The following is a 25,016-nucleotide window of genomic DNA, read 5'->3' as shown; positions in this document are numbered from 1 at the left end:
CTGACTGTATAGAGCTTCTCCGTCTTTGGCTGCAAAGCATATAGTCAATCTGATTTCTGTGTTGACTGTCTGGTGATGTCCATGTGTAGAGTCGTCTCTTGGGTTGTTGGAAAAGAGTGTTTGCTATGACCATCATATTATCTTGACAGAATTCTATTAGCCTGTGCCCTGCTTCATTTTGTACTCCAAGGCCAAACTTGCCTGTTATCCCAGTTATCTTTTGGCTTCCTACTTTAACATTCCAATCCCCTATGATGATAAGGACATCATTTTTGGTGTTAATTCTATAAGGTGCTGTAGGGCTTCATAGAACCGGTCAATTTCATCCTCTTCAGCACCAGTTGTTGGGGCATAGACTTGGATTACTGTGATATTGAATTGTTTGCCTTGGATTTGAACTGAGATCATTCTGTCATTTTGGGGATTGTATCCCAGTATTGCTTTTCCTACACTTTTATTGATTATGAAGGCTATGCCATTTCTTCTGAGGGATTCTTGCCCGTAGTAATATACCTGATGGTCATCTGAATTAAATTCACCCATTCCTGCCCATTTTAGTTCACTGATTCCTAAGATGTCGATGTTCAGTCTTATCATCTCTTGTTTGACACATGCAGCTTGTCTTGATTCATGGATCTTACATTCTAGTTTCCTATGGAGAAAAAATCTTTACAGCATCAGACTTTCCTTTCACAACCAGATGCATCCACAGCTGAGCGTCCTTTCGGCTTTGGCCCAGTCACTTTATTCCTTCTGGCGCTAATAGCACTAGCCCTCTGCTCTTCCCCAGTGGCATATTGGACACCTTCCGACCTGAGGGGCTCATCTTCTGGCATCATGTTTTTTTTCCTTTTGGTACTGTCCATGGGGTTTTCATGGCAAAGATACTGGAGTAGGTTGCCATTTCCTTCTCCAGTGGATCACGTTTTGTCAGAACTCTCTGCTATGACCTGTCCGTCTTGGGTGTCCCTGCACAGCATAGCTCATAGCTTCATTGAGCTACGCAAGCCCCTTCACCACAACAAGGCAGTAATCTATGAAGGGGATTACAGCCTTAGCTCTAGCAATACTGAGCAGTCACTTATGTAAATAAGTAACTTTGTTAGATAAAGCATCTTTTACATAATTAAATGAATTTTATTTTGTTAACACTGTAACATTGGCTTCTGAAATATGCCTCACAATATTAAAATTATATATGTAAATGCTCTATCTTAAAATGTATGGGAGGTATCGGTGACCTGGATCTATGGATTTTCCTCCTTTTTTTCTTCTGGTGTTCTACTATTCCAAAAATATCTGTTAGGGATGGGGAGGGGAGGGCCAAAGAAGACTTGAGATCTGGAAGAGGAATGTAATGGAAAGGCAAAATTAGGCAGAAACAACTTGTAGATGGGAGAGATTTTCAGGGGGTAAAGAGGACAGGGGCTGAAAGTAGGAAAGCACCCTCTTATATTTTAGTTTTTAACGGTATTTAATCTCTATTCATTTTAATATTTAATGTAATGTAAAGGGAGATGGAAGCATATAAATTTACTAAACAAACAAACAAACATTTCCACTGCACGAGCAGCTTCTAGTCAAGCCAAACCAAATCACCTTATATTTTTCTTGCTAAATTAAAATTAAATTAAAATGTAAAGGCATCGTTTTAATCCTCTAAGCTTCGAGCTTGTTTTTATTTTTCCATATTGATAACAATGATGAACGTTAATAAAAGTTATAGCAGGTTTTCACTAAGAAAGTTAATCCAGTGGTATGATACAGTCCATTTACAATAATTAGATTGTTATAAAAGCATCCCTACCTAAATACAGATAATCCTCAATTTACAACCATATATTTAGCAACTGTTTGAAGCTACAATGGCTCTGAAAGAGAGTCTTACAACAGATCCTTGCATTTATGACTGTTGCTGTCCCCAAAGTCATGGCCTCAATATTCAAGCACTTGGCAACCAGCATATATTTGTGATGGTTGAAGCATCCCAGGGTCACATGACCTCCACTTGCTATTTTCCCATCCAACTTCTGACAAGCAAAGTCAATGGGGAAAGCCAGATTTAATTAATGACCATGTGATTCACTTAACAACTACTGTGTTTCCCCGAAAATAAGACCCTGTCTTATATTTTTTTGAACCCTGAAATAAGCACTTGGCCTTATTGCCATGCGCTCAAAAGCCCAATTGGGCTTATTATCGGGGATGTCTTATTTTGGGGGAAACAGGGTACATTGATTTGCTTAACAACCATGGCAAAAAAGCTTGTAAAATTGGGGATGACTCGCTTATTGTCTTGCTAGCAATGTAAATGCTGGTCCTATGCTTGTAAGTCAAGGACTATCTGTAATCTATTTTTTACACATGTACCTACTGATTAGCATTACTATTATCTTCTTCAGTATTTCATGCAAAGAAGTATGTACTGGTACATATCAGAAAACAATTTAAAATACTGTTTTTCATAAGTTACACAAATGTTTCCAATACCTCACAGCCGTCCTGGATCATCCATTCAATAACATCACAGTGCCCTCCATCCGTAGCCCAATGCATAGCTGTACATCCACCGAAATCCCTACTTAGCCAGGAAGCCCCTTGGGATCTGAGATACTGGACAATATCCAGGTGACCAGCGAAACAAGCTATCATTAAACTGTAAAATAAAAGCATTTATTAAAGCTAAAGCACTCATTTTGGATTGCCGAGAGGTGGAAATTAAATAATTAAAATAATCCCTATGTTCTTCTACATATCACTCAGGCACTCGTCACTTCCCGCCTGGACTACTGTAATGCTCTCTACATGGGGCTCCCCTTGGGGTGCACCCGGAGGCTCCAGCTGGCCCAGAATGCGGCCGCGCGGGGGATTATGGGAGCGACGGGGCGCTCCCATGTGACACCTCTCCTGCGCGAGCTGCACTGGCTTCCTATGGTCTTCCGGGTGCGCTTCAAGGTGTTGGTGACCACCTTTAAAGCGCTCCATGGCTTAGGGCCGGGGTATTTACGAGACCGCCTTCTGCCGCCAATAGCCTCCCACCGGCCAGTTCGCTCACACACAGAGGGCCTCCTCAGGGTGCCGTCGGCCAGACAATGTCGGCTGGCGACCCCCAGGGGGACAGCCTTCTCTGTGGCGGCACCTGCCCTCTGGAACAACCTACCCCCAGAGATACGCACGATACCAGACCTCCGGACTTTTCATTGGGCCCTGAAAACACATCTATTTCATCTAACCGGGCTGGCTTGACCCCATCCTTGCTGTTTTAAATTTATAATTGATTTTAATTGGGTTATTTTAAATTTATGGCCAAAATTATTTAATGTTTTTTAAATTGTTTTTAAATTGTATATGTTGTGTTTTTACCGTGGCTGTTCACCGCCCTGAGTCCTGTTGGATAAGGGTGGTATACAAATTAAATAAATAAAATAAAATAAATAAATAAAATAAATATACTTCTAGTTAAATATTAGTTTTCATGGAAGATGCACCTTGGTGGCGCAGCAGACTAAAGTGCTGTTAAATAGCACCAGCTGCCTGCAATTACTGCAAGTTCAAATCTCACCAGGCTCAAGATTGACTCAGCCTTTCATCCTTTTGAGGTAGGTAAAATGAGGACCCAGATTGTGGGGGCAATAAGCTGACTTTGTATAAAAAAGAACACCGCTTGGGGGGCCGAAAGCCCTACTAAGCAGGTATATACAAAAGTATGAAAGCTATTGCTTAACACATTGTAAGCCGCCTTGAGTCTCTGGAGAAGGGCGGCATATAAATCAAACCAATAAATAAATAAATAAATAAAGATTTATTCTTTTATATTGTATATTGCTATATTAGATGGTAGAAGTATGAGACTATCTCACCTTTTGTGACTGCAATCCTTTGTTTGGATTTCTGGTGACTATCATTTTGATTTCTTTCTTAGTGAACAGGTAATTAATTTCCTACAGCCCAAAATGCTAGACAGCAAGAAATGTTTTGTAGTATATAACTTTTTTAAATATTGCTAGAACATCAGGTTCCTTTGCCTCTTCACACTAATGTAAGAAAATAATTCTTTCAATGTAAAAGATAGAAGGCATGTAAAAAGGTAGTTTATCTTCCTCCTTGACTCAAAGCTTCAGAAACCAAATCCAAACTTCATTAAAAATCAAAATTGCTGATTGGGGCTCTTGATGAGGCAAGTGAACATTTTTTTAATGCTCTGAGGATTGCAGGGGTATTACAACTGAAAAGACAACTGGATGTGACTGCAAAATTCCATTTGGAATAAAGAGAGATCTAGAGATTGCCCATTTATACTCCAAACAGGTGAATTTTCTGATTAGACAGCCAAAATTGATGTTTTGGTAGTCACTTGAGACCATCTAGGAATCACAGGTTCCATCATGCACTGAGCCATAAATGCAACCTCTTAATGAATCCCTCAGAGAATGAAGATCTAGTTTCTATCTGCTTGTTTGAAAAGTAGGTGCAGTCACATATCCAGGTTTTCATACACAGACAATAAAAACTTGCTTCAGGCATTCATACATTTTTTCAGAACTGTATGCACAGGCACTAAATCCTGTTGCATAGCTTGGCTAATAGAACCACACCCTGGTGTTTCTCAAGGACATGCTCATATCCAACCTTACCCCACTCAATCTTTGGACCATATAAAAGCAAATGCTAAGACAGACTGGGGAAAGGAACGTGTACAGCAGGAAAGGTAAATGCAAATGGCCTAGAGATGAAGAAGTGGAGGTGATATCAGAAGACTGAATTAAAGTCCCTTTGCCAGGATAATGCTGCTCACCATGGTTTATAGTCCTGGCAACTGAATTAAAGTCCTCTTACCTGCTTGCAAGAGGTGATGGGAAGAATATTTTAATTCAGTTCCCAGGACCACAAGCTATGGTGAGCAGCATTATCCTGGTGGGGGTTTTACCTGGTGCTTAGAGCTTTGCCTGCAGCTTGGGAGCAACTAGAAAAGCAGCAACCACACTGAAATAGTATCTCATCTCAACTACAGGTGATCCTCGAGTTGCAACTGTAATGGAGCCTGACCATTAGGCTCAAAAGTCAGGACAATGTGAACTGCCTCAAGTAACAACCAACCATCTCTGCTGTCCCCAGTGCATTCGTTAAATGGAGCTCAGGGTTGGGGGAGATCCTGGGTGGCCAGGTGCAGGCACAAGCCCACCTGCTTCAGGTCTCTCAAGGCCTCCCCCATCCCATGCTCCATTTCTGCCACTGCACAGCTGTCTTGCCAGTGAGAAACAATGGAAAGAAAAATGCTTGGTGCACATGCTTTTCCTAATTCTGCCCGTCTACCTTCTGCCAAGGTGCACTGCCTTTCTGGGGCAAAAGAAGGACCAGTTCCTAATATTTTAGAGCCTCCTGATGGCCAATCAGCTAACCATTGGGAGGATGCAAAGCTTTTCTAGGCTTTGGAAAGCTGGCCCTTTTATAAAAGGCAGGAACTTCAGGATGAGCTTCCCAAACCTTTTCCTTGCTTAGCCCCCTCCCCCAGAAAGCCACAATTCTTCAATAAACCAGACAAAATAATCTGGGAGCAATGGACCTGATCTACCCCCTCCTCCCATGCCCCAATTAGGTGCTAAAACTAAATTCTCCACCTCTGCTCTCAAATCTCTATTCCAGGCTGAAGAGTAGAGGAAAGGAAGCAAGAAGAGGGGGGAAAAAACTTAATGCAGTTTTTCCCTTGAACTAGAGGGGAAAAAACCTTCATCTCACTTGTAAAAACGTGTGCAACAAAATGGAGGACGCTGGGCCTTTGGAAGCTTTAGCTGTTCATCTGGTTGCCTGTAGAGCCCATCTAGAATTTAAAGGCTAGACTGTAGATTGTTCTGTACAGCTCAGGGGAAAAGTTGTGGAAAGGTTATCTTTTCAACTATGTATTGTGTCAGCAATTTTAAAAAGAGGATGAAATTTAATTAAGCATGTTTATCCAAACCCAAGAGGCATATATCAAGTCTTCAGTCTTAAGTCCTCTGGCTTGAAAGCGGTCTATATATTCCCTCATATGTACAGGTTAATATTATTAATGCTCTTTTTGTGAAGGCTGTATTTTAGAGAAGGATGGTCTAGTGGTTTAAGTGCTGGTCTAGGCACCAGAAGATTTAGGAATGAAAGCTGTCTGGACAACTTTGGGCTAGTCACTCACTCTTCACAGGGTTGTTGTTATGGGGAAAATAGGAGGAGAAAGGATATTCAGGGCCTTGAATTATTTATACACAAAATGAAGTCTGGATGAAAACTGAATACATAAAATAAATATGGAATTCTCTTTTGACGACAGAAGTGATTTGATTAATAAAATGAACAAAGCTGTTTGACACAAAAATTACTTTTTAAAAGATTTAAAAAATTAAAGTCAGTTACTTAATCCTGCAGTTGAGAAACTGGACAATATAACTGTCTTGATTTCATACCATGATCTTAACATTGATTTCAGTTAAATTAGATCAATATGACCATAATGAAGTAAGTACTTTGTAAAGCTGGTTTCCATTATAATTTTTACAAGTGAATAAACAACACATTTTCAGTTGAATGAGATCATTAATGCAGTAGGACACATTCTTTATATATGTGAATTTTTTCATGAAATTCAGAATTAAATGGCTATATTTTCATCACTTTTCAGGAACTTTGCTTTGTGTATCTCTAATTACATATTATCTGCATAAATATTTATACACATCAGATGGGCATTGGATGAAAAGTAAATATTACTTTACCTAATATCTAATAATGAAAAGTAAAAATAGTTATATACAATGCCATAAAATACTCCAATATTTATGTTTGTTTACCTAGGATACATTTTCATTTGCCAAATAAATTTAGCTAGACTTAAGGCACCATGAAGGATTATATGCTTCCCTCCCTCAAGAGTGAATGAACTCAATGCAATTTGTTCTACTTGTATTGTCCATTGCAATATTAATGCATTAGTACCAAACATTTATATATTATTAGTATAAGACTATGCACAGCTTTCAAAGAAGATGCTTCACAATATGCATGTACAAAGCACCTCCTTTAAAATAATTAAAGCAAATATACGGTACTCAGGCTGACTTGGCATGCTGGGGCACATATAGTCTGTTGCAGGAAAGACAATCAGTGAAGTGGTAATGTATGTACACACATGCTGAGATAGTTCCGAATAACTTCTGAAGTAGCTGAGTGAGCTTGGAAAGATGCCGCAGCTCTTATGATCCCAAAAGAAGTATTTTGTAGTATTTCCATGCATTGTAAAATACTTTTTCCAGTTTACATAGCCTAATTGATATTCTCAATTATTTAACTACTTCTTTCAAACAAATAAATATATTTAATGTAATCTTATATATTGAATTTTATACCTGTCTTTTCCACTGGTATTTTTCAGGTTCACATCTGCTCCATTTTCTACCAAAACCTGTACAAGCCTAGATAATAAAAGAGTAGCTTCATATTATTTCCATTTTTACCTTATATTGTTTTCATAACTAGCTTTCTTCCATAGTTTATAAAAATACATTTCAGATTTAGATGCTAATTTTAATGAGTCCTTTAGTAAGAAGTGGATGAAATTAAAAATAACTTTCAATCTCAATTTCATAAATCCTCTGTTTTATAAGCTAACTATATTGTTCACAAGTCATTGCAACCTTAGGTTCAATGTATTTTAATCTATAATTGATTGAGTAATATAGAGCAAGAAAGGACAGCTGATTTTCAATGTACAATAAAATGCTGTAATATAGAACAATTGATAACTGTATTACAATGATATAATAATTAAAATCAGAAGACTGAAAAAGGGTACTTAGGTCTATCATTGTAGTGGTATACTAGTGGTAATACTTTTATTTGATATTTGTTTATATCCAAGCATATTTTTTAAAAATTAGCACTCATAAATGAGATCAATGTATCTGACAGCATAGATGGGCATATCTTCTGTAAATCAATCTGAGATTTAATATTTGAACTTCAACAACTGAATAGCGCAGCCTGCCCTATGGGTTCACAGCTATAGAACATGTGATCAAGTGTAGCAGTATTACTCTATATATGCAGTTACATATATTTCAAATAAAATTCAAAAAATTACAACTTAAATACTGAATATTTATAACTAAAATTAGTTATAGAAAAATTAACATAATCTTATGGAGATTATGATGGGAAAGAACTGATAAGTCTTTTGGAGTTAAATCCTCAAGTAAATAATCATATAGTCATTCTGCTTTGAAAGCATTATGTTCATATAGTTCTAAAAAAGACATTAATATTGATGATCTAAACAGATGCTAAAATACAAATCTAAGAATACTGAAGTAAAATATATAAGAAAGATAATGCCATACCTTGTATATCCTTTTTGTGAAGCAACCATCAATGCTGAAAGTCCTAGTTTATTGAGTGTATTTACTACAACTTGCCTTTTAAGGGGAAAAAAATCATTATCCAGTTTTTCATTCATCTCATTCCTGAATAATATTTTGTAATGTTATTGCACTTTTTGAACCATAAAATAAAAAATAGTATTAATCAGTGACTTCTTCAACACATTTCAATAGTTTTGTATAATTGCCACAGGACCTCAGAGTCCTGTTGAACAGTTGTGGAACTGGTCACAGTCTATTGTTATGGGAGAAAATTGAAGTAGGGAGTACTAATACTAATTTGAACTCTTGGTGAAAAGACTAGATAGAAGTTTAAGTAATATGGGTCTATATTTATTTATTGTTTCGCATATCATATATGGACTAGTAATATATATTAACATTTCACCTAGATTAATAGAACACAATAAAATATAAATGTTAAAAGGATCTATGTTCAAATATCAATGTCTAGGCATCCAAACATTGAAATGCAGTACCATTCATATTAAAAAAGAATCAGAGGCAGAGTTCTCAGCTTACAGCCGGTCATCATGTGATCTACAGTTTGATGTGAAACCCCACAGTCACACTGAGGCGAGGATACTATGCCCTATTTATATAGAGAATTCTGGCAAACCGGATTGAGTTGTTCATAGTTTTTCTGTTTTCTCTCACTAGTGCATTCTTGCCTTCATAAAACTGGCAGTGCTATATGACCTAGAACAGGAAGATAGCAAGTCGGAGTGGTTTTAATACATCCACTTATAATCCTCATGGTGGCGTTGAATCCTATGTCTAACTGACTAGTATGGCAGCTGTTAAGCCATATAGGGGCATAGGGTTCCGCTGCAGGGTAAACTAACCCAAATGCTGATGACTTTAGGGTGGCAGATGAAGCTCTCCATTTAGTTCCACAATTTCTGGAGTATGTTGTTCCTAGTACTGATTTTGGCAGCCATGTTCTCGAGATGTATCTTATAGGAGAGAGTCTGGTCCAATGTTACTCCAAGGTACTTGAGATGGGGATTGCAGGGGAGTAAGTTGTTGTTTAAGTAGACATCGGGGCTTCATAAGCTACTTTGTTGTTAAGGTGGAAGCACATAGTTACCGTTTTGCTGATGCTAGGAGTGAGCCTCCCGTCAGTGAAAAATTTTCCTAAGATTTTAAGATCTTTGGACAGGCGGCTATTTGCCATCTCCATGTGTTTTTCTTGTACGTACTGCTATGGCCAAATCATCTGGTATATAAAAGCAATTCAGCACTGAATCTGGTAGATATCCAAATACCAACAATAAAGATAAAATTTCAGCAATACTTCCTGAAACAGCATGTAGCTGGGTGGACTTTTGCTGAGCTTTGGACTCGTAATATATATGAACTAGTAATATATATTAATATTTGGGCTTTGGTTGCTGCACAAGTTATGCCTCAGGATGCCTCAAGTTTCATGCCTTGATCCACATGGTTAGACTACTGTAATGTGCTCTACATAGGTCTGACTTTGGAGGTATCTCTGAACCTACAGTTGGTACAAAACGTGGTAAAAGTCTTCTTATAAGACAACCTCTAACAGAGTAGAACTACACCTGTTCTCCATTGACTGCTGGCTAGCTTCCAGACTCAGTTCAAAAACCTAGTAATTGCTTTTAAACCTTTTACTGGCTGCACTGGGTTATATCAGGAATCATGTTATACTGGGAAAGAGAGAACCTGCCCATTCAATATGAACATCTAAAGAGGGTCTGTTGACAGTCCTCACCCTACCTTTCTTCTGCAAGGTCTGTGAGGTATAGCGTTAGACTTGATTGTTTGAAACATCTTACCTTCCTAAGTAAAGATAGGTCCGTCTTTCTTGTAATTACAAAGCAAATGAAAACTCGTCTTATTATAGTGAGCATTCAGCTCCTTTGCCTTTTGAGTATTTAATTTTAACTTGTATTTATTTGCACTTTATATTATGGTTTTAATTGTGTATACCTAGTTTATTGTGGCAGCTTATATACACAGTAAATAATAAATAAATATATATAGAGAGAACATAAATTGCTATCCAGTGACACCCAAAAGTTCTATATAAAATGATGGTCTACAGAGGAGAGATTCAAGAGCAATCAATACAGTTTAAACTTGCTCAATAAAGGCTATTATCTAAATGGTTGCAGTGGTACAACAGCAACTTTCATGAAAGAAAAAGCTTAGAATCTGGTCAATCTGGTTTCTTCTGTCATTGTGTCTTTGTGACATATTATATAAATATGATAAAATTATTTATTATAAAAATAAATATTACATTTTAATTTCATGCTACGAATTCAGAGATAAATGTTGAAATGTAAACTCTTTCAATGTAGTCTAATTTTTCAATATATTTATCACTACTTGTGCAGTACTTTCAGAACTGTCAGAACAGTATTTTTCTCCCATTTGTGATTAACTAATCATTTATGATTAATCAATGACTATTAATTATGACTAATCCCATTAATGATTAACCAGAAATGTTTAATTTGATGCAAAATGTAGTTCTAGTCAACAAAAGTCTGATGGATGCCAAAATTAGATTCCAACAGAACATATCCAGGAATTTTATATTTCTAGTACCTAATAATAACTAAGTCTATAGCTTCAAAACTATGTACTGTGGTACCCTGGGTTACTGATCAAATTCACAGGGGCATCTAGATATCTGGGATATCTGGGACAGTGAAAACATTATTGAAATATTAAGGTTGCAGAATATCAAGAAGCTTGGAAAGCTCTGAACTAAGTCACTGATCAGTTTTTCCATCTTCACAATGACATATTATCCAAAGAGTACCAAATATTGAACAATTTGATCTCCAATGTGCCTAAAGGTTAAAAATTTGTTTTCTTAAATTTATACTGAAATGTGGAAAATCTCTACCCCTCAGACACTGTTAAATAGGTGTTCATCAACTTCAGTTAAAACCTCAAATTCTGAAGATGCTAAAAACTGCAATATCTGGAGGACCTAGATTTCCACTTCTGATCTACTGTATATAGTAATCAATACTATATCTTTTTCAGACAGAGGTGAAGCCATTCCCTGTGTTATTTTTTAAAGAATTAGATCTATTTGTTCTTGCTCTATTCTTCTCCCTACTACTATATCAATTATGTCAGTGCAGTTACTCATTCGTCATTCTACTAGTCCAGGTTTTCCCTGCTTCTGTAACCATCTAATTCCACTACTTTCATACTGCTTCATTTTATTCCTAATTTGGCAATTGCTTAATCCCCACTAGAAACAGTTGTGGTGGTGATAATTATTAATTTGATTAGCCATCAGGACATATCAGAGTATAAAATACAGATCAATAATAAGGACATATATATAACAGAATAAAATATATGACAAGTTGCTCATTTCAAGAATAATCTGGCATATATTTAGCCACAAAAGACTGAAGGATCTATAATTGTTAGGATCATCTTCATTCCCTTTTTTGTATATAGAAATTACGATTGTCATCTTCCATCAAACTAGGATATGGTGGTTATTATTTATACAAGTGAATAAACCTCCTGAGAGAGGAGCCCACCAGTCTGGGTATCTTTTAAATAGGCTAGACAGTGAAAACTTCTTATGAGGGGTTTTGCTGCTCTTCAGACTTTTATGATAGATGTAATCTTGTTTTCTAAAACTGGTGGCCAATGTGGTCTACAATCTATTATTTAGTAACTGTTTCTCAACAGATTCCAAGAGAGCAAGCAAGTAAGTTTGCTCCTTCTCAGTTGATTCAAATTTATTCAAATTCAAGTTGATTCAGATATAAATATTTCTGTTTTTTCAGAAGTCCAACTGCCAAAATACTTTCAAATTATGACTTCTAGAAATAATACATGAATGGGACCCCAAACTAAACTTCTTTCCAAATAAGTGCCACTATTGTTCAGCACAGACAGCAAAAACGTACTGCAAGACCCAATGGCAATCTAGAACCAAACAGATTTCCAGAAGATAATTGACTAGCACAAATAGATCTTAGCAATATATTATCTTCCTTCATGCCATGCGTGAATGACAGACAGTATTGCATGTATTAACACATACACAGGCTATGTCTCTCAGCCTAATGCTACAATTATCTTTGAAATTTTCTTTAAAAACAAACATCCACCATGACGAACAGTGGTGCAGAATTGGTTAGTCAAGATCTTTGAACTCTTCTCCCTACTTCCCCTATTGAATTGCAGTGTTTATGATAACTTTTTCTCCCACACCAGAATATATATAAGGTCTTTTTGATATTCTCCCCAGAGTGCTGCTATGCTCCAATTTTCTTCTCATCTCTACTCTCTTGCAGAAACTGATCAATGATTTAGGAGGCTTATAACACCAATGCAATAAGTGCTCTGATTCAAGTTTGTCCTACTTCTGTTCTATATGACATTCCTTTCCTATGCACTATATAACTTCCAATTCCATCATTACACACATTTAAAATGTTCAGAGGAAACCCAGCTCCATTTCCTAATACGCACAGATTGCACACTCTATTGGCATCTCTGTACTGGCTGAGAAGCAAAATAGGCTACTAATCTCTTATAGTAGTCTAATCATTAACTGCACCATGCTGAAATTGGAGTCCTGCGTCTTGCATTTATAGGAGTTGAGCCTGACACCATTATATCTTTTCATACTGTTGCTCTATTGGAGGAAACTCTTTTTTAGCAGAACACATTACTGACGATGCATTGTCTTTGAATACCTGAAACATTGCTGGATCCAGGCCAATGTTATGAGAATGTTCCATTATACAAATCATATATATTCAATTGGTATGACACAATGATAACTCATATTAGAAATTTGTTATTAGGTTTAAAATAAATGTGGTACAATATTTAGAAGCCCATGCAGTTTTCATTATTTTCTTTAATTATCACACATACACACAATATATATATATACATGTATACATGTATACATGCATACATACATACATATGTATACATACACACACACACATACATATACACATACATGTGTGTGCATGCGTGTGTGTGTGTGTGTGTGTGTGTTATAAAGTGTGAATTCTTTCTTACCTTCCTTGAAGAATAAGAATAACATCCTCTAAATCATTCCTGCTTACAGCACGGTGGAGCTGATCTCCACTCATTGGTTCACCTAAAGAAAAGAAAGGAGGTTAAAATATATATACTATGTGTTTTTGTCAATCATTAAAAATCTCAAATATAATTTATTAACTTTCATGTGTTTCAATACAGCATTTGGATATCTTTAGAAGTTCCTGTTTTATTGACAAAGGAATTGTTTAAAAGATAACCTCAAAGTCTTCTACTAGAAAATGCAAGAACATTATTTTGAAATTATGAGCTAGAAAAATCTCTAGCCCAAATTTCATCTCATGAGATGTCTAAGGGTTTTACAGTAGGTAAAGGTTCTCTCAAGTCCAGTTAGACTCTGGATATTTACACAAAGAGAACCCTTCAGTTTTCCTGACAATAACATAGAAGTGGTTTGCTAATGCTACCTTTTGGAATGTTTTTGATTTCCAATTCAAGCCCTCAACACCTCTATTTCCTAATGAACTTCCATCCAAGTATCAATCAAAACTATTTAAAAGCAAAGTTAGTCAAGTGCTTAACTAATCAGGTTTTTTTTCTGCCATCCTAACTACAGTATGGAGAAATTAATAATAATTGTATGAATAATATTCACAAAAGCACTGGACAGTTAAAATTTTAAAAATATTTGAATTGTTCTTTATTATGCAGCAATGCACCTTTATTCTAATCAGGCTATGAGGTCTCATTAATCCAGGTAGGTAGGCTTTACAGATAGAAATATGGCTCCAATTTGTTAATATGGGGCTCAGTATGAGACAGATAGGAAAGTGTGGCACAATGAAACTGCAAAAAATGGTATGGTTATCTGGACAAGCTAATATGGCTGGAAGGAGATCGTTTATTCACATTAAGTTGCCTGATTTAGCATGAAGAGATTGAGCGAGAACAGGGTCTGAAACCAGAAGGCACCTAGTCAGGCCAGCATGGAGCACCAGAAACAAGTGGTTACAAAAGAGTCAAAACACAATATTGTTCATTTATTTACTGAAGAAAATGATCTAATGCTACGTATTTGTGTGTAGAAAAATATGCAAACCTCTAGAACAGGAGTATCAAACTCAAAGGGTCCGGGGCCGGCCAGCGGGGTGCTTAGATCTGGCCTACAGGGCCACCCTAGAAACAGCAAAGGACTGGCCCGCGGTGCCTGTGGCAGCAAAAACAGAGCTTGGGAGGGCCGCCCGTGGCCATTCCAAGCTCCATTTTCATTGGCAGAGGGTTGCAGGAAGCTGTTGCAGGAGCCTGTTTTCGCTAGCAGAATGTTCAGGCCACCACAGGCGCTCCCCTGCACGAGTGATGATGAGCTGGCCACACCCACTTTGGCCATGCCCCCCTGGCCTCCCCAAGCTCAAACACAATCCTGATGCAGCCCTCAATGAAATCGAGTTTGACACCCCTGCTCCATAACTATCAGTTCATTTGAAGGAGAAATGAGAGTCAGGTGTTTCAATCAGTGGGAAGATAATCTGATGTGAACGTGGGAGCTTGTCATTTAAAGAATTCTGGATATTCACTATCGAAGTCTAAATTCCACCACACAGGTTGTGGAAGTGTGTCATGGCTCAAACAAAGGGAATTTCTGAAGGCAGTTGTGGAAAGGTTACAAATTATTTGCAAAAAGTTGGGGCTCCATCAGTCCAATGTTAGGCAGATTGCTTACAAATGAGGGCAATTTAACACCACTGTTACCTTCCCTATGAATGACCATCCAAACAAGATCACATCAAGAACAAGACTCTGGGAGGTCTCAAAGAACCCCATGATAACATTTGAGCAATTAAAGGCCTTTCTTGCATTGGTGAATGTCATTGTTAATTAGATCATCTTCAGAACAAAACTTAACAAAATGGTGTGCATGCCAGGTTTCAAGGACTGAATGGCTTAGGAAACTAAAATGAAGAAGTAGACTGCCTTATCAATTTATCCTACTCCACTGACTTCTTTATAGTTAATATTGTTTTCAAACAATCAAAACAAGGCCTCTTATACTGTACATGGACATCATAAGATGGGCTAAATACAAATCAAACTGACTGAGGTAGAGGATCAAAATTATAGCATCAAAGACATGACCAGCTACTGACTATGGATCAAAACATGAACCGCTTATATGCAAGGTACAAGTTAAGCTAAGAAAGAAGGTCCATGGAGATTCTCAGTTATCCAGGTCATGGTTGTCTCAAAGGTGCTTTTTCAAAAGGCAACTGGGTTTGCTTTGTTTTTTCTTAAAGACATTTCGCTTCTCATCCGAGAAACATCCTCAGTTCTGACTGAAAGCTGGGAATGGAAGGATTTATATTCCTTGCAGTCATCTGTTTGTTAGCATTTTGAAGGTGGGTCATTAGCTCTCAAGAGTGTTGAGGCTCCTTGGGGATTTCTGCACCCTCAAGGTCAACCTGAATCAGAATGCAAATGGTTGTAAAATTTTCTTGGAACTGCTGAAAGTCTGGATAGAGAGGACAAATAAACATTTCTTATTTTTGATGGGGGAGGAGGGGGTCTAAATGTTTGAATAATATGAAAAAAAATAAAGATAAAGATCAAATAATAATAAGGAATGGCAAATACAAAATAAGTCTAAAATATAGCCCTAATAGGAAACTGCTTAAATGAGAGCAGTACTATATCTATATACTATATCTTGTACTCAGAGCCATTGCACCACATCTTTCAAAAATCCTGGAACACCAGGGAACTACCAGAGGACTGGAAAAGAGCTGATGTTGTTCCCATCTTCAAAAAAAGGGGAAAAAAACAGACCCAGGAAACTACAGTTAGGCTGAACTACAGATCAGCCTAACATCAATACCCGGGAAGATACTGGAAAAGATAATAAAAAAAAAACAGATCTGCCAACACCTACAAACGAGTAAAGTAATAATTAACAGTCAGCACAGGTTTGTTAAAAACAGATCATGCCAAACCAATCATATTTCATTCTTCAACATAGTGACTAAATTAGTAGACCAGCAAAATACTGTGGACATAATATACTTAGACTTCAGCAAGGCATTCGACAAAGTAGACCACAACCTACTTCTTCGTAAGCTAGAAAAAAGTGGGATAGATCCATCACCACCAGATGGATTTGCAACTGGCTGACAAACCGTACTCAATGAGTAGTCCTTAATGGGTCTAAGTCTACATGGAGAGAAGTAAGCAGTGGGGTGCCACAAGATTCTGTCTTAGGCCCAGTACTCATCAACATCTTCATAAACGAGTTAGATGAGGGAATAGAAGGGGAACTCACCAAATTTGCAGATGATACTAAGCTGGCAGGAATAGCTAACACCCTAGAAGATAGGCTCAAGATCCAGATGGATCTTGACAGACTTGAACACTGAGCCCTATCTAACAAAATGAAATTCAACGTAGAGAAAAGTGAAGTCTTACACTTAGGTAAGAAAAACCAAAAGCACACATATAAACTGGGGGAAACCAGGCTTAACAGCAGTGACTGTGAGAGGGATCTTGGAGTCTTAGTGGACAATCAGCTAACTATGAGCCAGCAGTCTGCAGTGGCAGCTAAAAAAACCAACGCAATGCTAAATTGCATTAACAGAGGGATACAATCAAGATCAGGTGAGGTACTAATACCACTCTATAAAGCCTAGTAAGACCACACCTCGAGTACTGCATCCAGTTTTGGTCACCACACTATAAAAAAGATGTTGAAACTCTAGAAAAAGTGCAGAGGAGAGCAAGCAGGATGATTAGGGGACTGGAGACTAAAACATATGAAGAACGGTTACAGGAACTGGGCATGGCTAGTCTAGTGAAGAGAAGGGCCAGGGGAGACATGATAGCCATCTTCCAATTTTTGAGGGGCTGCCACAGAGAGGAGGGGGTCAAGCTCTTTTCCAAAGCACCTGAAGGCCAGACAAGGAATAATGGATGGAAACTGACCAAGGAGAGATTCAACCTAGAAATGAGAACTTTCTGACAGTGAGAACAATCACCTTTCAAGAAAAGATTGGACTGCTATTTGTCAAAAATGGTGTAGGGTCTCCTGCTTGAGCGGGGGGTTGGGCTAGATGACCTATAAGGTCCCTTCCAACTCTGTTAATCTGTTAAATCTTTATTTTAATGAATGAGTTTCTGCTTTCCTTCTAATGCTGTTTTCATTTTGCATATATTTCTACATTGTTTGCTTAACATTTTATTAACATATTGTGACCTTACTTGTTGTAGTTACACAAATAGGTGAACTATAAACAGATTCTCCTTTAGGATCTGTGACTTTAAGTCGAAATCTGTACGTTGTTCTAGGTTCAAGACCTTCCACAACATGCTGTCGGGCATATCCCCTAAAAAGGAAGTAATTTAGTTTTTTAATTACTTTCTATACTTTTACACAATAATTCATATTTAAAGGTAATTCTCTACAAATTTCAACAATATATTAGCTTTGTTAATCACTAAGCATGTCTGATATTTAATACCTGTAAATGTCAATGCTGCCGAAGGAAAAATTCATTTTGTGGTAAAAGTGAATCCATTTTAAATACATATTATTTTGCTTTATTATGCATCAATTACATATATATATACATACATACATACATACATACATACATACATATATATATACGATGTTATCATGTGATTACTGCAAGATAGATGCAGAATAAACCCATTCTTGCATAAATATTTAAACTATGCAGATGTAAAAAACCTACATCAGAGATACAAGAACTGAACAGCTTTGAAAACAAGAATTAGAATATCTACAGAAGTGTCATCAGATATACACTTACAACATATTTTCAAGGATGAAAAGACAAGGCTGATTATTCTAATGGTGTGCACTAGGATTAGACTAAGACCGGAATACCACCAAAACAGCCGTGTGCTACTGCTTCATTTAATAAAAATCTTTATAAAACTGTTTCCTAGATCTTTCAGAATAATTTAAAATTTAAAATACTGTTGATGGTGTAAGATGGCTAGTTTGATAAATGATGTAAAAGGGAATACTGAAACGGTCTAATTCTGCCACCTAGTGAAAAATTCTCCAAAGAATCTTCCCCCCAAAAAAAAAAGAAAAAAAAAAGCCCAACCCATTGTAATTTAAAACAAAGCAAGTAACAGCAGTTAGGGCAAAATAACTACATACTCTCTCCCACTTTCCTTCAGTATGATAAATTTCCAAATGTAGAAAATAGGTGATATTAAGAAATATGAACATTGTCTCTAGATTCATTATAGTATCAACTATAACTGTGAAACATTTGTTCCTCAAATTTAATCAAACTTCAGAGAAACAAAAGAAGGAACCAGAACCAATGAAGGTCTGCTCTGCTGAAGCAATTTTTGCAAAGATTTCATTATCTATCCATGTTTAAAAGGAATGATGCTTTTATGTGAAATCATTAAAAGAGCAACTTCAAAGAGGAAAGCATCTTTGGGTAGCCATTAAGGAAGTTCATAGAGTGGGCCAACGTGTTAGTCTCTAGTCTAAAGGATCTGTTTTTTAATGTCAGGTTGCTTGTTCATAAAGCATCTATTATCCAAATTTAACCCTGGCTGAAAATAGTGTCTAGATAAAGTCTGATTAAAAGAGGGAGGAGTTAATCTGTCTCAGTATTCTCTTCTAAAGTAACCCATAATGCAACAAGCTAGCTCTGAGGTTAGGATTCTAGTTATCTCATTAACTAGAAGTTCTACTCAACTATCTAGAAATCTCAGTGTTTGCAACCATGATTCCAGGACTTGCTACAGTATGCTGGTATTATTTATCTACTGTTCACCTGCTGCACAACAATCTCTTCCCAAGCCAGCCAAAGTAATCTTTTGAGTGGCAGTGAACTATTAAGAGTTATTGTCCTGGAAGTCTTCAACATCTGCATTAAAACATCTGTTCATCTTGTTCTTTTGCTAGTCATTGGCCAAATAAATATTATTGATTGATTGAAATAGTCTGACCATATACCTGAAGGACTTGAATAATTTTCTGAATGGGCTTAAAGAATTTCTCATCTGATCTGTTAGTGATACTGTTCAAACTCTGGCTGAACTGTGGAACAGAGAGATGGCCCAGGTAGTTGATACAATAACTTCTATATATTTTCCTTCTAGCAGAGCTAAATCAGCAACTTGATTTTCTAGGTAACTAAAGGAGGTAGAGAGTTACAGCCTAAGTCAAGGATCTCTAAAATGGGTCAATTTGCCCACTAATTTGGGATCTACATACTGTAAGACTCATCTGTATTCAAAATCAACAGTAGCAAATGCAGCAAAAAGATTTTATTTCTCTGCCTCCACTGCACTTACACAAACACAATGGCAGTAGTTTACCATTTTCTGGAATATCTTCTCCATTAAGATGTTAGAGTAAATAGGTTGGAATAGTCAGAGCAATTTTCATCTTTCTTTGCAAAAAAACCCAACCATATATTGAATTCTCTATGACAGAGGTGTCAAACTCATGTTGTCACAGCATCATCACGTGACATATTGCAATGTTTTCCCCCTTCGCTAAACCGGGCGTGGGCATGGCTAGTGCTTGATGCATCTGGCCCATGGGCAGCAAGTTTGACACTCCTGCTCTGTGGCTTGGACTAGTATTAGGGTTGGATTGGTTAATCTTTGCATCTGTCTGAAACACATGGATTGTTTTCTGTTTGCTGTAGAAGTCAAAATTTCTCAAAAAAAGATTATAGTTATAGCAACAGCCAATAGTTGCTCCACTTCAAGGCAGAGAAGCAAAAGGCAACCTCTCTCCATTCTCTCCATTAGAATTTAAATTGTGTTCCACAGAATGTTAGGATTCATTCCTTCATCCTGTAGATGAAATCCAATAATAAAAATTCATGAGGGCTCCTTGATGGTCTCCGAGCTTGGTGTTTTTCTTGCAGACGTTTCATTACCAAACTAGGCAACATAATCAATGCACCAGCAATGACATGTCTGCAAGAAAACCACCAAGTTCAGAGAGCACCAAGGACCCTACAGTTCAATCCTGAATTACAAATATTATCTTCTATTGGAAAAGCACTTCTGAAGAATCATTGTAGCAATAACTAGTATATGTGCAAAATCCTTCTCTATGTGGTCTTTTGAAGACTATGAATGTTTCACCACAGGACGATATGTATTTGATTCCAGTATTTAGGAAAATTGTAAAAACGCAAATTTGGTCCTCTTAACTGTTAATTGATTTTAATTATATTGATAGTACTGTCATTTTTTAATATTTTGTATTAAGTTGTTGTAAGCTATCTACAGTTGTTATGTAAGTGAAAAGATTGGGTACAGATGAAGAGATAGACTAACAGTACAATGGTGTAAGAACTTAGTTATACCAAAATAAGAAAGAAAGTAAAAGGGATGATTGCACATTCCCATGTAATAAACCCCTTGATAGTATTTGATCCATCTGTTATTACATTTCATTTCCAATATTCCACTGAGTTACATAAAAAATAGTGGCAAGAGTTCTACAATCCAAATAACTGAACACTGTATTCTAGAAACATTAAAACTACATCTAATAATTGATTTCAGAAACTGACCTGGGAGTTATGTTAGTTGAATTAGTCTTGTATGCTCAGACTTTTATTTTTCTTGTAGAAATAAAATGGTAGAATTGAACTTACGTATAAATCAGACCATATTTATGCAACTTAGGGTCTTCTCCTTCAACTGAAAATTTTAGCCATTGCTCTTGAGGACCTTTTCGTTGTTCTTCCAAGTTCCAACTCAGTTCAATATTATGATGGCTCACATGGCCTACAACTGGAGGCGGTGGCTTTACTATAGAATGCCTTCCTACAAATGAACCACATCAAAATTATTTTAGTATGACAATATATACAAACAAGTTCCAAGAACTGAAAAAATCAAAGTATAAATTAAAATAAATGACAGTAAATCAGTAAAAGCAATATAAAATAGCAGCAGAACAGATTGTTGTTGGTTCAAAATGCCTTATGCTTTTAAACCTTTTAAAAAGAGTTTTAGCTTTTTATTTGAGTGCCAACAGGGACAGAATTTCATGCTATTATTATTATTGTCCAGCAGACAACATCCCCTCAAAATCTAAATATACTACTAGGTTATTGTAGGGGACGAAAAAGATAGGCTGAGGCATATTGAATTTTCACCTAATGTTCTTATCCTGGTTTCAAACACAATTCCCTCTAATTTATTATTTGTAATATAATAAATTAGTACATCAGATTAAAATAATATATTTTCTATTTCCCATATTTTCTAAGAAACAAAGTACAAACCCAGAAATATAATGGACTAGCAATGGTTAAGTTCCCTATACACTGACAAAGAATACAAAATTAATTGCTATATATAAGGTTAACAAGGCTTATATGAGTTCTGAAAAGATAAAATATGATTCCTAAGATAAAATAAGAAAAAAAAAACACTCCTAGAACTAATAAATACCATAATCATATAAACATTAATTTTCTGCCTGAACCATAGATTATTAAACTAATCTGTAATTTACTGTAGTACCGTTTCCCCAAAAAGAAGACATCCCCTGATAATAAGCCCAATCGGGCTTTTGAGCGCATGACAATAAGGCCAAGCACTTATTTCAGGATTCAAAAAAATATAAGACAAGGTCTTATTTTCGGGGAAACACAGTATTAGTTCCAAAAATGTTCTTTCCAAGACCAAACTTTAAAAACACACAGATATAAAGCCAGATGTGGGAAAGACAGATAGCACTTCTGCAAAAAAGTTGAAGAAACAGTGGATCACTTAAATTAACTGCAAAAAGACTGCAGTAGAATCTGCAAGAAATAACATTTGCTTGCAAGCAAAATCTGGTGGGACCACAAAATAGAAAATAATAGAAAATGAAGAAGCTAAAGTGCTTTGGTATTTTAAAGTTAAAACAGATAAACACCTGCCAAATAACACCCCAAACTTAGCAATTATCAGTTAGAAAGACAAAAATGTCTGGATGTGGCTTGGAGACAAAAAAATAGAATTATCGAAAGAAAGAAATGAAAACATAATAAAAATAGTTGGCATTAGAAAGATTTCAATTCAGCAAAATGTTATCTACTATACTAAGGAAATTGAGATTAACATTATGTGTAGTAATACGTAATACCTAGTAGTATTATGTGTAGTAACTAATACCAAGCATGCAAAGTTACCTACATACATATAGTGAATATTTAGTATATATTGTATATACTGTATAGACTCATGTTTAAGCCAAGAATTTTAGGTGCCAAAATCAATCTCAAATATTGGGTTTGGCTTATCTGGGATGGGCTTATCCACCAGTATTATAGTAACACTTTTTAAAAGTATCTGTATTTCTCATATATACTCATGCATAAGTCCATCCACAGATAAGTTGATCCTTTAATTTTTGTCTTAGAGGATATCATCACTACATAAATCGTAAAACCAATCTAGCTATAGTGACCGGAGAAAGGGGAGTGGAGTATTCAATTCTTCTTGCCAATGTGTATGTAGATCAATCAGAGAATAGTCTGTCTGTGCATGCATTCCTACCCTTAAACTATTCAAACTCATCATAAGACTATGATATATACTTTCCCACCAACTTACAACTTGTGTCAGGCTCTGCTTTTTGTTTTGAGGTTGGAATAAGCAGTGTATTCAACAAATTCAAGAACTATAATTCGCTTTAAGTCTTCTAAGATTACATCTAAGAAGATATTACATTTTATCTAATGAAATTAAGAGTTTTATTTTCAACAAACTAATTACAGATCACTTAGCTCATTTTGCACAAGCCAGTAGAGAGGTCCATGCTTTAAAGAATTGTATAGTAGAAGCAGATAAAACTTCTAAACTATTTACTGCTATAGATGGTTGGTGCAGAAATGAAGAAATATTGTCAAGATGAATTTGAGCTTGTCTGATTAACGTGAAAAACACAAAAACATAGCTGGAGGAAACTTGGAAACCGTAGATTCTTTATCTCTTATTCAAATTAGCTTCTTAGCCTTTTGGCTAAGATCAAGTGTTTTATCAACTTGGAAGTAATTATATGATTTTATAGTGAGTAAAAAATATTTTGTTTCTATGCTTGTAAGCATAGTCCACCTATTAAAAAAAATAAGTGAAAAACAAAATACTGGAGGCTATAAAATGATGGCTGGGTTTAGATTCAATTTAGATACAGTATATTCATTTTATAGTTTTGACCAACATAGAGCTTTATGACACCACAGTTATATTAAAACAGGAACATTATTATTGAATGATTATGCCAATATTTATTGTTTTGGTTTTAAAAAGTTAAAGATATTTTCAGTGCTCAGAAACCTAAATCATTGTTTTAATATACATAAGGTTTGTCCTATGCAGATCTAGAAAAGTAAAGCCACCGTAGTGTGAAATTTGATTAACTGGATCTGTCTAGAAATTATTCTTTACATGCAACGTATCAAATCTGCAGTAACTTATACCTTTGCATGCTGTTATTATACAAATGATACAATTAAGTTATTTATGTCATATTGCAAAGATGACATCCTCCAATTTAATGGACCATTCATGAATAACAAAATTATCTTCCCTCAATTAGCCTGTAAAAATGAGATTTCATAGTAATTTTAGTAAGCAAGACAGCTACATAATTATTATACATACATAAATAATTATATAGACCTATCATAAGAACATGTATTTTAAAAGAAAGAAAAGAACAGCCTCATCTAATTCTATTCATTATGTTTTCTAGTGAACTGTTCTATATTTTTTAATAATGAAAAAAAAATATTAAATCAGCCAAAGTTCCCATCAGCTAACCTTATAATCTCTTGCTGCAAAGTCAATTTTGTGGTTTATTTAGCTTCTCTGGAAACAGTTAAAACTTATGAAAAAGGAAAAATAATATTAAATTGTGTTTCTTTTCTGTAATCTGCTTTAATTATTGAAAGCAATTACTTTAAGAATTACTTAATTCAGGATCTCCTTTATCTTGTCCTGAGGGAAAGTAAAACTCATGAAGCAAAAATAAATAGGTGACATAGCAAATGTAACAAAAAGAAGTCACAGACATTGATATTTCACTGTTCCTCCATCTTGTAATAGAGGTATCAATTGAAAGATAATCTTTAAACTCTATGAATGCTGGTACAGCACTACTTACATGGAATAACCATCATGTTCCCAGGATTGAGAAGTCTACTCATACAATATATATATGGACTGCCACTATGATATCAGCCCGAGTCACAGAACACAATCACCATAACCTAGTCTCATGATTTAACATATTATACACTCCCTCCATTGTATTACTCTTGGTTATTTTGAGACAGGTATTTTCCACTTTCTCCTGCTTGTAGACATATTTAAAAGCATGTCATAGGTGTTCTAAACAGATTTCTCTTCTAAAGGGTAATTATAATTCATACAAAACTTTGCAAATGCCCCCAATATGGTGTCATTTATAAAAATAGAATCTTTGGTGCTCTCTGGCCTTGATTGTTTGCTTGTAAACATTTCATTATCCAACTAGGGAACATATTAGTGCTAATATAGGTTTGCTCCCTGTTTATGTTC

The 25,016-nt window shown here is 36.0% G+C and overlaps 1 protein-coding gene across 1 annotated transcript in view; it reads right to left on the bottom strand.

Moving 5' to 3' along the window:
* FANK1 (fibronectin type III and ankyrin repeat domains 1) overlaps positions 1–25,016 on the bottom strand; it is a 39,830-nt gene that overhangs the window by 12,113 nt on the left and 2,701 nt on the right. Inside the window, exons 2-7 of the mRNA XM_034436439.3 lie at positions 21,095–21,266; positions 17,679–17,803; positions 13,455–13,536; positions 8,364–8,438; positions 7,374–7,439; positions 2,491–2,656 (exon numbers count right to left, since the gene is read on the bottom strand). Of these exons, the coding sequence (XP_034292330.1) occupies positions 2,491–2,656; positions 7,374–7,439; positions 8,364–8,438; positions 13,455–13,536; positions 17,679–17,803; positions 21,095–21,266 (686 nt within the window). The remainder of the gene's footprint in view (positions 1–2,490; positions 2,657–7,373; positions 7,440–8,363; positions 8,439–13,454; positions 13,537–17,678; positions 17,804–21,094; positions 21,267–25,016) is intronic.

This window comes from Pantherophis guttatus, chromosome 6 (assembly GCF_059756535.1).
Source record: "Pantherophis guttatus breed Tessera chromosome 6, ASM5975653v1, whole genome shotgun sequence".
Lineage (NCBI taxonomy): Eukaryota > Metazoa > Chordata > Lepidosauria > Squamata > Colubridae > Pantherophis > Pantherophis guttatus.
This window is presented reverse-complemented; position numbering and strand designations above follow the sequence as displayed.